At 36.3% G+C, this 13,059-nt stretch overlaps 1 protein-coding gene across 1 annotated transcript in view; it reads right to left on the bottom strand.

Moving 5' to 3' along the window:
• The window catches only part of UGGT2 (UDP-glucose glycoprotein glucosyltransferase 2), a 162,014-nt gene that overhangs the window by 41,715 nt on the left and 107,240 nt on the right, over positions 1-13,059 (bottom strand). Inside the window, exons 26-29 of the mRNA XM_070408745.1 lie at positions 12,811-12,890; positions 10,058-10,241; positions 5,669-5,827; positions 5,199-5,284 (exon numbers count right to left, since the gene is read on the bottom strand). Coding sequence (XP_070264846.1) covers positions 5,199-5,284; positions 5,669-5,827; positions 10,058-10,241; positions 12,811-12,890 — 509 coding nt within the window. The remainder of the gene's footprint in view (positions 1-5,198; positions 5,285-5,668; positions 5,828-10,057; positions 10,242-12,810; positions 12,891-13,059) is intronic.

Raw genomic sequence — 13,059 nt, 5'->3', positions numbered from 1 at the left:
AGATAATGATGAAGGCTTGTTTCAAATATTCCAAGGAAAATTAAAATGCTATTATCAATATTTATGAAAAGCAAAAGAAGTTTTAAGTTGTTAGGATCTGAAAAAAGGATTTGTAGAAATATAGTGCATATTATGACATGGTTGGCAACACCCATTCCACCTTTTTGCACATACTGTAGAAGCTAGAAAACTTAAAACTCTTTTTGTTGTTCTTGTTCCTAGATTTTTTTATGGTTCTGGTTTAGATTCTGCTAAACAGAGAGACACATTTGCCTGTGATTTGGAATTTAGAAGTGAGGTAGGGGAAATGCTTGGCTAGGTTTCTTCGAGCAAGCAAAGTCATGAAGACAGAAGTTTTCTACATTAATGTTTAAGTATGCAATCTCTTAGCTTTCTGGGTATGAAGAACCAGTTGACATCCTGTAAGTAGCAGCTTGGTGCTTCCTCACTTTCCTAATCCTGGGAGAGGTAGCAGCTCTTTCTGGTTGGTCAGTTCCTCAGTTCCTTGGCTTTGTTCTGTTATCCATTCCTGGAAGCTAACTCTCCTGGAGGGCTTGCTCCTCCACTCCTTCTTATTACAGTCAACAATCCATTTCCCTGTGTTTAATCCTTCCCTGGGAGCTGTTGGCAGACTACACCTCATGGGGGAATATTGCCTTGTAATATTAAACTTAGTCAGATAGATGCTTTAAAATGAAAGCACTTTGCAGTGAATTTTTTTGAAGTTGGGAGACACAGAAGTCTGGCTCCTGTCTGGAAAAATTAAAATGGACCATGGGCTAGAATCTGGCGTTTGAGAACTTACTTATTGCTTTAACCAGTAGAATGCTGCCGCCTTTGAGACTGGCCTGAACTCCTGGGCAAGTGATGTGTAAGTATTTCCCATGTTTCAGACATGGCCAAGGAGGGCAGAGATTATGTTTTGTTATTTATTACTGTGGTGTAGTCTTGCATCCTGCCAATATGGCAACCTGGAGATATGAAGAGACTTCAATAAAAATAGGCTGTGGGTATACATAGGATGACTGAGGTAGGAAATTGTTAGAGAAGCCGCTAGAACAGATGTGCCAACAGAGATCAAGGAATCAAAGGAAAGTGAAGTACAGCAAAAGAGACCTTCTCAGAGCCCACAAAAGTACTCCACAAACTGAGCTATAACCACTGCCAGGTCAGAAGTGTAAACTAGCATACAAAGGAACCAGCTCAAGGAACTGTAAAGAAAGTAAAGTGTTTGAAATCTCTTCTGTATCCTATAGTAAGCATAAGAGAAGGAGTTCACTCCCACAGATTATCAAACTAAAATTATGTACAAACAGTAACTTGGCAATAGGTATTACTGAAGATTTCAAGTGAAAAGTCTACCCTAATAATTTTGCACATTGAAAGCCGCAGATATGTGTACAGTATATGATATTTTCTATAATTTAATTAGGGAAATCTAAGAAGCATTTATCTCATTTTAATAGAATTTTAAAGATTTTACTTTCTAGGAGAGAATAATTTTGAGTATTTTTGTATTCAAGGTAAATGACAATCAACACTGAGTCAGGGTAGGTAGCCTGCAGTTAAAGATTACAATAAGATGGACAGAAATAAAGAGTACACATGTGAGGATTATGCCTAACAAACAGAAAGTCAAATTTTCAATTATCAAATTAGTTAGCCATTGTTTTAAAATCTGGACTTAGAAACTCATACCAATATTATTTTAGCTACCTTTTGGGCATATTTCATGAACATTTTTCCTAAATGTAATACCAATTAGAATGACATCATAAACTGGGATAAACAGATTTTCCATTTTTGTCATATTTTATATTGACCTATTTTTCATTATTGATATTTTAATTTCAAATAAATTTTATTACAGAGTAGCATTATTTATGTTTTTTCCATTCTGGATATTTAGTGACATTAATCACATTTAAAATTAAGTAAATTATGACTAAGAAAAGTTAATGGCTTTATTGCTTATAAGTAATACAAATTTGAAATTATTTCTATCCCCAAAAGCTGTCTGTGAAGGAGAAAAAGTAGTTTATCACTAATATATTAGTGGTACTTAATGACACCAGGGGCGATTTTCTCCCTAAATGATCCATTTATAGGTTATGTATGATCCTATATAATAAAAGGCTAATATGCAAATCGGCCAAACAGTGGGATGACCCATTGCTATGACGCGCACTGACCACCAGGGGGCAAACACTCAATGCAAGAGCTGCCCCCTGGTGGTCAGTGTGGGCAGTGGTGGGAGCCTCTCCTGCCTCCACAGCAGTGTTAAGGATGTCTAACTGCTGGCTTAGTCCCGCTCCTGCCTAAGCCATCAGTTAGACATCCCCTGAGGGCTCCTGGACAGTGAGAAGGCACAGGCTGGGCTGAAGGACCCCCCCCTGAGTGCACAAATTTTGTGCACTGGCCTCTAGTAGCAAATAATGGTAAAGAAGATAAAATAGAACCCAAAATAATGTCTAGTTTTGCATAATATATATTATACACATTATGTAAGATAGGTATAGTATATATATTACACAACATACATATACATAATATACAATAATATATGTAATTTCAATTTGTGAAATAATAAGGAATGAGTGGGGGATAAAATGGACATTCACTCATGTGAGCCACTGCATTCTATGATGATGATCTCATTTAGTCCTTACCAAGACTCCACAAAGTATGTAGGATTATTCCCTCTTGTAATGAGGAAAGAAAGACTCCAGGTGGTAAAGAAACTCAGACACGGTTGTACAGATAGCTGGGGTAGAAAAGGGGTTTGAATCACAGTTTATTCAATTCCAAAGGGCTTTCCCTTTGCAAAAAGCAATGGTGAAACAGTAGTGACAGATTTAGAAACACTGAGTTTCTGGCAGTACAAGATCAATCAAGTTGGAGCAAAGCACAGAATAGTTCTTGAAATTATATCTTGAAACTATGGTTTTTACAAGGATCAGTATAAATGTTAGAGTGTATTTTGCTTTATTTTCTGTACCACCTTAGCACTCTTTTACAGTACTTATAATGTATTAACTGTCACTCTGGGAAATGTTGTGGAAGGCTAGGATCTGTGTTTTCTTCTATTTATCTCCAATATGTACCCCTGCTTTTACCTGTCTTCCCCATTCCCTCCAAGCAATCAGTGATCTGATTTCTGTTTCTACAGTTTGTATTACCTAATGGTTTATAATACATAAAAGAAATCATACAGTATGTGCTTTTTTTGGCCACACTTCTTTAACTCAGTATAATTATTTTGAGATTCATCTATGTCACTGTATTACCAATAGTTCATCCTTTATACAACTGGGTAGTATTCCATTGTATGGATGTACCACATTTTGATTATTCCTTCACTTGTTAACCTTTGAGTTGTTTTCAGTGTCTGGCAATTAAAAATAAAGCTGCTATGAACATTATTGTATGTCTTTGTATAGACATATATTTCCTTCTGTTTTAGGTAAATATCTATGAGTGCAATGCCTAGATCAGTGATGGTGAACCTTTTGAGCTCGGCATGTCAGCATTTTGAAAAACCCTAACTTAACTCTGGTGCCGTGTTACATATAGAAATTTTTTGATATTTGCAACCATAGTAAAACAAAGATTTATATTTTTGATATTTATTTTATGTATTTAAATGCCATTTAACAAAGAAAAATCAACCAAAAAAATGAGTTCGCGTGTCACCTCTGACACGCGTGTCATAGGTTCGCCATCACTGGCCTAGATCATATGGGCTAAGTGTGTATTTAAATTTTTAAGGTCCTGCCAAACTGTTCTAAAGTGGTTGTACTATTCTACATTCCCAGTAATAGTGTATGACAGTTCCTGTTGCTTCATATCCTCACCAGCACTTGGTAGTGTCAGTCTTTTTAAAGTTAGCCATTCTAATAGATGAGTGGCAGTATCTCATTGTGAATTTAATGTGCATTTTCCTAATAACTAATGATGTTGAGCACCTTTTTCATGTGCTTATTTGCTATCCATGCCTCCTTTGGCGAAGTGTCTATTCAAGTCTTCTGCATATTTTTCAGGTTGTTTTCTTACTGTTGATAGTTCTCTATATATTCTATATATAAATTCTTTGTCGGATGTATGCTTTGCAGAGATTTTTCTCTCAGTCTGTGGCTTGTTTTTATTTTTTTCTTATAGTCATTATATATCCTTTTAATATAAATATTCATACATTTTGCAACATAAATGTTTGTTTAATGAAATGCTCTCTTAGATACTGCCTGATGTTGCATAATATATGATGTGTACTGTATTAATTTTCTAAAATCTGAAAAATTCTGATTCTAAAACACATATAGCCCTAAGAGTTTTAGATGAGAGATATGTACCCCCTTCCTGTTCCTGGAATGCTTTGTCAGTAGTTATGACTAGCACTAAGTTACTATAATTCTTCAAAATTATTTTGAGGTACCATCTCATTCCTAATGTCAAACAAACTTATCCCAACTGACCTCCCTATTCATAAATTATTAAGCATATTTGTTGAATGATATATGTGCTAGGCACAGTATAAGGAAAGGGGGAAAAGCAGTGAAAAAAAGTATAATAAACTTAACTCCCTTATTATCTTTGTTGAGCACAGTTCTTGGTATAATAATAGTGCTCAATAAATACAGGGTTGGGCAAAAGTATGTTTACAGTTGCTCGTATGGAAAAAGACATGCAGGTTATAATTTTTATAACAGCTTTATTAACTCCGTGTTTTGTGAGTTCACAACTGTATATCTTCTCTAAATATTTTCTGTTGGCTCCTACAGAGGAAGTTTGATAATTCCTGCTTTATATACTATGCTTACTGATAAGCAGGTAAGTTACTATGAAAGTAACCAATTATTTATTAAAATGAAAAACTGAACATAATCCATGGATAATGGCTAAGTTATAACACACATTATGTTGTCATGATAAATATATTAATTATGCTAGCACAAAAAAAGTGTATAGAAAACAGTTAAGTAAAGGAGATAGAATAAAGAACAAGATATACACATTAGGCCTACCTTTTATATTTTTTGAAATAAAACAAACAAAAATTTGGGAACAAATGCAAGGTTTTTGTTGTTGTTGTTTTATAGTGATGGTACTTGTGAACATTTTAGTTGTTTTGATGATCTTGGTTATATCACACTAAAAACTTATTTACACATAAAAATGTAAAAGTGGTTTATATAACTCACCCAACTATTTGATAGATATCTTCAGATTTTCCTTGGCGTAATTTCAGTATCCAAGCACCTGGGTTTGCTTTTAATTGAAAATATCCCTTTTAAGCAAGAAAAATATGATCATAGTTATATGACTAAACACACATACAATTGTTTAAGAAAGTTTATACATGAATCATCCAAGAAAGTGTTTATTAACTGTGGGGTGAATGAATTCTACAAATGAATTCTAAGGAAGGAGATTTTGGAATAACCTGTAAATGCACATTCTGAAAATATGATTCTCTTCATTTTTGTTTTATTTAATTACCTTATTCAATGTTTCAATTTTATTTTTTTGGAAGCTGTTCAGCAACAGCAGGATAAAAATTATTTTATCTTATTATTAGAAAAACAGAGGATTTTACCAAAACATCTGATTTTAATGATTTTACCAAAACACCTAATTATAATGCCATCAATTAAGTCTTTATAAAACTTACAAGATTGGCCATCACTATTGTATCAACTGCAACAGGCTGACTTTTTGTGCCGAGTGTAAACTGCAGACCTCGAGGAGGTTGTTCTGTTGTTCTATCAAAGCAATGTCCTTCAAGTAGTAGGTACTCTAGTTCATATTCTGCTATAACAGTTCTCTCAATCTGTGGAGGAAACATGCCAAAAATATGTAATGCCCCTAATATAAATATTGTAATAATTAAATGAGATTGTTGTAATATTAGCCAATGAATTTTGGGTGGACAGCTTCAAGTCTTTCTTTTACATGGGTGAACTTAACAGTTGAACTAATTTCTTGAAAACCAAAGCTCATGATAAATTTTCTTCCTTTCCCATGGTATCAGCTCTACTCCAGCCTCATGATATATGTGCCCATATCACAAGCAGGAGGGATGTCGTAGAGTTGTAGCATTCAAAAATCCCTTCCAGACAGATTTACATGGAAAACTCCTTAAAGGATCTGCTTTGTTGCTTGCTCTTGCCCTAGAGCTCCCTCTCAAGACTTGGCAAGAAAGCCAACTTATCACCATCTTTTCTCTTTCTTGTAACTTAAAAATATTAATGTTTGTTTTGCACTAAAAATAACATATGTTCAAAAAGAAAATTTAGCAAATATAAGCAAGTGGAAAAGAGAAAAAAGTAGAAATCACGTACAGACTAAACATTAATAAACACTTCCATCATTGATTTCTATTTCTTTTTTTCATAAACTTTTCCTAAGAAAGTATAACCTGCTTGTTCATGAAATACTAGAGGCCCGATGCACGAAATCTGTGCAAAGAGCTCAGCCCCCGCTGCCACGGTGGCTGCTTTGGTCCCTGCCACCGCGGCGGCTGATGACCTCTGCCTCGGCCTCCGCCGCTGTGGCTTCCTCCAGAAGGATGTCCGGTCTAATTAGCATATTATGCTTTTATTATTATTATAGATAGTTTTCTAGGAACATATCCCTGTTTCTATAAACATCATTTAAATGCTGGTCATTCCAATTATTTCCAGATTTTCCTCTACTGCAAATGCTACAATAAATATTGTAGGACCAAAGCTTTTTCTCTACTTCAAATGAAAAAATATCCAAGCATGAAAATAAAATGGTAAGTGATTTTTATATAGTTTAGCAATTTTGTGGAGCAGATAAGACTCTGATGCATTTATATTTTATTTCACAATATGAATTTTTCAACACAGTGTTTAGGATACAGAGTATTTGAAAATATTCTCTATCACATTTGTTTTTCTTTGCCTGTAATTACCACAGAAAATAATTATAGTACTTGTGTACAACATTTCTTTCTTGAGTCCAGCCCTTATAATTTTATTGTTTTTAAGAAAAAGAAATAAGTGACTTATTTGAAAACAGTATTTGTTTCAAAAACCTTAGTTGGGTTCTTTTAATTTTTATTATTACTATTTTTTAAATTATTATTTTTTAAATATTTTATTAATTTCAGAGAGGTAGTGAGAGGGAGAGACAGAAACATGAATGAGAGAGAATTATTGATTGGTTGCCTCCTGCACGACCCCTGCTAGGGATGAGCCCGCAACCCCAGGCATGAGCCCTGACTGGGAATCAAACTATGACTTCCTAATTCATAAGCTGAAACTCAAACCACTGAGCAACACTGGGCCAGGCTTAGTTGAGCTCTTTTTTTTTTTTTTTAAATATACTTTATTGATTTTTTACAGAGAGGAAGGGAGAGAGATAGATAGTTAGAAACATCAATGGGAGAGAAACATTGATCAGCTGCCTCCTGCACATATCCCACTGGGGATGTGCCTGCAACCCAGGTACATGCCCTTGACCGGAATCGAACCTGGGACCTTTCAGTCCGCAGGCCGACGCTCTATCCACTGAGCCAAACTGGTTTCGGCTAGTTGAGCTCTTTTTAAAAAAATTTTTTTTGTTGATTTTTAGAGAGAGAGGAAGGAGAGGGATAAATAGAAATAACGAGAGAGAAACATCACTGATTGGCTGCCTCCTGTAAGCCCCCCACTGGAGATTGAGCCTCGAGTGGGAATTAAACCGTGACTTCTTGGTTCCTCGGTCGATAATGCTCAACCACTGAGCCACAATGGCTGGGCCTTAGTTGGGTTCTGAATTAGTGGTTGACTCATTACTATTCTAAGTGATGAACTTCATATACTTTATTAATCTGTGTCCACAGCTCTTATAGCATTCATTTAGTCTGTATGGAAAGATTTTCATGGGATAGTCTCAGACTATGAGAATATTGTAGAGATCATCTAGTTCAACTCTTCATTTTACAGACAAGAAAACTGTGACCCAAAGTGATTATGAAGGAAAGCTTTTCTAAAAAATGTATTTTAATTGATTTCAGAGAGGAAGGGAGAGGGAGAGATAGAAACATCAATGATCAGAGAGAATCATTAATCGGCTACCTCCATTGCATGCCCCACACTGGGGATTGAGCCCGCAACCTGGGCATGTGCCCTGACCTGAAATAGAACCATTAGGTTGACGCTCAACCACTGAGCCATGCTGGCTGGGCCTTTTTTTCAGTATGAATTAAACATTAGGGCAAAGTCCAAATATATTCTATCAATCTGTGACTAATAGTATTTTCTATTTATAATATATTAGAGGCCCAGTGCATGAATTCATGCATGGGTAGGGTCCTTAGCAGCTGCCAGCTGGGGCCTCCCTTCCCTCTGCTGCCAGCTGCCATCCGGGGCCTTCCTTCATCCCGTGCCGCTCCCTGGTGGTCAGCGCATGTCATAGTGAGTGGTCGAACTCTCGGTTGGTTGAACTCCCGAGGGGACAATTTGCATATTAGCCTTTTACTATATAGGATATTAATGTGAAAATGTCTTTTATCTCTATATATTTGTATAACAGATAACAATTCTTTTGACATATTAAAAACCCTAACATCAAAAACAGCCAATTTGTTTTCAAAGAGGTTTCTTAGTGACTATCTTAAGTTTCCTAATAATTGCATAAAGGTGATTTAAGTTAAATTAAGTTAAATTAGTTCCTATTATCAAGAATTGAAAGCATAATAAAAGCCTTATATGAATTTTTTTTTTTTTTTTTTTACTTCTTGCCAAGCTCATTTCTCAGTTTTCCCTCATGAATTTTACTACTTTCCTGTCCTTCAATTCTTTCCCTAGATTTGAAGGACTGACTTCAGATGATCGCTATGACTGAGTTCAGGTTCTTCTCTGGGCGGGTAAAGTTGGGGGTATTGGTGAATACATGTTCCAGGGAAGTAACTTAGGTTCCCACAGAATCTATTCATGAGTGGATCAGAAGAAATTTGCCTAAAGGAAAATCTTTAGGCAAAGGGCAACATACAAGAAGCATGAGCAGTAAATCTGATGGACAATCATAACCAAATTATAAGAGGTTGAATGTTTATGCCTAGGTCAAGGCAACCGCTACATTCTAAGGAGCTGTTGGAAACAGGTCGGAGGTGTGCAGAACCAGGCAAGAGGATAATCAGAAAGAAGTATTTTCTCTCCAGTTTCTGGATACCTGTTCTCTATGTAAACTCCCCTGAATGTTTCTGCTCTTTTAGTGTCTGAATCCCTTTCCCATTTTTAATGGAATGTTTGAAAGACTCAGTGTTTTTTTTAAATAGTCTTCTCACTTTTTGTGTGCTCTGGGCTAAACGACAACAGGAAGGGAAAAGAAGTCTGGTCACTTACTGGACAAGGATCACACTAAAGGTGATAGGAAGCAATGTACACAGCCTGCGGTACATGAGGGACTTTCTTCCCTGCTTTTTACTCTTATCTCATTAGCACTGCCTTCTCTAGCTATGATCTTTGGGGCAAAAAGGGTTTCAGATGAAACTTCCTTTCTGAGTTAAACACAAAACCTGGCCCTGGTCAGTGTGGCTCAATTCCCAGTCAGGGCACAACCCAGGTTGTAGGTTTGATCCCCAGTAGGGGTGCATATGGAAGGCAACCTGTTAACGTTTCTCTCTCTCTTTTGTCTCTCTCTCTTTTCCCCTCTCCCCCTTCTTTTCTGAGAACATATTTTATTAAAAAAATAAAATAAGATAAAATAAAAACAAAACCCGAAGGGCAAAATAGGGACATAGTGGTATTGTCCTACGTTGTCCTGCTTCCATCTCCGTATTTTCTACATTGCTCATCTTAGAACAGCATTTGTGTACCAGGAGTCTGAAGCAACTAACACGGTGAAAACATCTAGAAACCCAGAAAACCATAGAGGCACAATTTGGAAGTTAGGGAAACTAAAATATCCCAGGGAAGACTGGGTCAGGACCTAGAATCATAAAAACATTTTGGTGAGCAACCAGTGTATGATCACTCACTTGCTACAGTTAGTAGCTGATAAGAATTTATCTTTTTCCTCTTTCTCTATATAAGTTTACATGATAACTTACGTCCTTTAAGTGGATATTATCAAGGTCACAGTTGCTGTGTACTGTTTCAACCAGCCAGCCTTCAGGAGTAATCATGTTGAGGGTTAGAAGGGGTGATTCAGGGATATCCAAGAATTTTGCTACTGGTTCAATAAGGTCATTAGTCACTAATGTCAGTTCTGGTTCCAGAACAAATCGGTAAAAACTGTTGATAGAACATAAAAAAATAAAACAACATACTTTGACCCAAATTGAGATTTCCTCTAGCTAAAATATTTTAAAACTGAAAATGGTTTAAAAATATGACAAGAAAGCCTTAAATTAAAAAGACTAAAACCACGCTATATTTCAGAAGAGATAATGCTTGTAAATGGTAGATAATTATTTTATTTACACTAAAACCTTTTATAAGGTTGTATGTATGTATACACACTCACAGACACACACACCCTTGTTAATTATTTCTTAATGAACATGGTTAAAATCCATTTAAGATACTGACTTATGCAAGTTCTAGAAGTTAATGATCTGTATTCACTCACTGATCCTTCTTCAAATTTGACCATGGTCTATTTTTCAGTCATTATATTAGCTCTTAGTACCATTAATAATATGAAGAGCAATAACCAGAAACGAAGTAAAATTCAAGCAGAAACCCTGGTAACCAATTATAATATTTCAATTAAAAGCAAACAGGATTGAGATGAAAGCAGTTGCTTATTAACAGACTTAGAGTCTTAATGTATTTTGGCCTTATCCCCCAATATCACACATAATAAAAATTAGTTATATTACTAAGAATAGTGACTTCCACTATTTTGGACTGGAGTCAAGGTGTCAGCTATGCTGTAGTTATCTCAAGGCTTGAAGGGGGAAGGATCCACCTCCAGGCTCCGACAGTCCCTCAAAACAGCTGGAATGAGGGCTGCAGTGCCTCACTAGTGGTTGGCTGGCGACCGCCCTCAGTTCCTTCCACAAGGTCATCTCCAGCATCTTCGTCAGAGAAGCACACAAGAACAAGAAAGAATGCCAGCAGGACAAAAGTCAGTCTTGTACAACCTAATTGCAGAAGGCACATTTCATCCCTTTTGCCATATTCGGCTTATTAGAAGCGGATCATTTGGTGCGGTCCACTCTCAAGGAGAATCTACAGAGTGGGGATCCCAAGAGGTGGTGGTCCCTGGCAGCTATGTCTGAAGCTGCTTACTGCAGGAAGGCAGAGTCAGAAAAGGAGAGGGGGAGAGCAGACATGGGAGAGAACAGTCATGAAGCAGAGGGACAAAACAAGTGCTTGCTACTGTCAAATGCAGCAGAAATGTCATCAAGTAAAAAGTATCCCACCGAAACCGGTTTGGCTCGGTGGATAGAGCGTCGGCTTGCGGACTGAAGGGTCCCAGGTTCGATTCCGGTCAGGGGCGTGTGCCTGGGTTGCGGGCACATCCCCGGTAGGAGATGTGCAGGAGGCAGCTGGTCGATGTTTCTCTCTCATCGATGTTTCTGACTCTCTGTCTCTCTCCCTTCCTCTCTGTAAAAAATCAATAAAATATAAAAAAAAAAAAAAAAAGTATCCCATGGATAATGCAAATAGCAATTTCTTTGTGATTGAATAAAAGGAAGTAAAAGCCAAACTGCAGTGGGAGGTACAGTGAATGAGAGATGAAGAGGGGGTGTGACTACTCTTCAAAGAAGCTGAGATTGAGAAAGAGTGGAGAAGGGAGGAAAAGCCAGAACTCTAGAGGAGAGGAAGTGAAGGGGGCAGTTTGTGTTTTTGAAACCGAGTAACTCTTTGGACTGAAAAAGGCTAGTAGAGAGGTTAAAGATACAAAACCAAGGGACTATGTGATAAAGCAAGGATCCCGAACAAATGGGAAAGCAGGGATCAAAGCAGAGAGGGAGTATTTAGCCAGAGGAGAGAGAGCACATTCTTCCCCCACCACACAGGAAGGCCATGGTGCAGGAGGGAACTCCTGCCCATGACCTCCATCATCTCTGAAAAGGATGAGACACTATTGACTCTAAAAGTAAAGAGCTGGGAATTTCACTACTTTTCTTGATATATGCTACTGAGTAAATAAGATTCTGTCTAACTCATAGTTGTGTGAATATGCTCAGTTTTCATAATTCTCATTTATCTTTTATATTTCAAATTAATTACATCATGTCTTTCTACATATGAACAAATGCTTTCATCTTATTTTAGCCACTAACTGAGAAGTCTATTAACTTCATGAGTACAGAATTTTTATCCACCAGCACAGTATTAATGAGAAATATTTGCATGTAATAAACAATATTTTCTGTATCATTCAAAAATTACTTGAAGCTAGTTACACCTAAATACCCCCAAATAATAATTATGATGCTATAATAAAGATCATTTTGATAATTTAGCTCAAAGTACTGAAAGTATAGGTAAACTAAAAATGGTGTAATTCAACCTACTTCCCACTTGTTATTTCCTACTTATTTCTAAATAGGTATCTCTAAATCACATTTTCAAAAATGCCCATGGATAAACATAAATCTGCAATTAGACTGTAAATTCTGCAATTAGATTGGTTCAATTTTACTGGTTAGGTTATTTTAATTTTATATCATTTAAAGTTAATAAATTTTGTCTGATCTTCTGATCTATTGCAGTTAACCATCCTGTGAAGAAAAATAAAACAGGTACAAAACAAAACAAATAAAACAAGTTCAGTAATTATGGTCCTTTTTTTTCATTTTAGTCTTTTCAAATCTTTTGAAATGAAATTATGTTTGCTTAGACTCACCTCTTTAAAGGGGCTTCTGAAAGCTTATCCCTACAGTTCATGAACAACTTTAACTTCATGTTGATAATCTTTCCAAGTACCTGTTAGAAAAAAATTCCCATATCTGATAAATTAGTATTAATAACTAACATTGATTGAGCATTTACTATGTACCAAGCACTACATTAACACTTCATATTCATTATCTCATCTACTCCCCAGAACATCCTTCAGAGGTAACAAATTTTATAGTTGAGGCACAGGGATATA

This window comes from Myotis yumanensis, unplaced genomic scaffold, assembly GCF_028538775.1.
Source record: "Myotis yumanensis isolate MYYU_CA2020_CCGP unplaced genomic scaffold, mMyoYum1.0.hap1 SCAF_3, whole genome shotgun sequence".
NCBI classification, from domain to species: domain Eukaryota; kingdom Metazoa; phylum Chordata; class Mammalia; order Chiroptera; family Vespertilionidae; genus Myotis; species Myotis yumanensis.
This window is presented reverse-complemented; position numbering and strand designations above follow the sequence as displayed.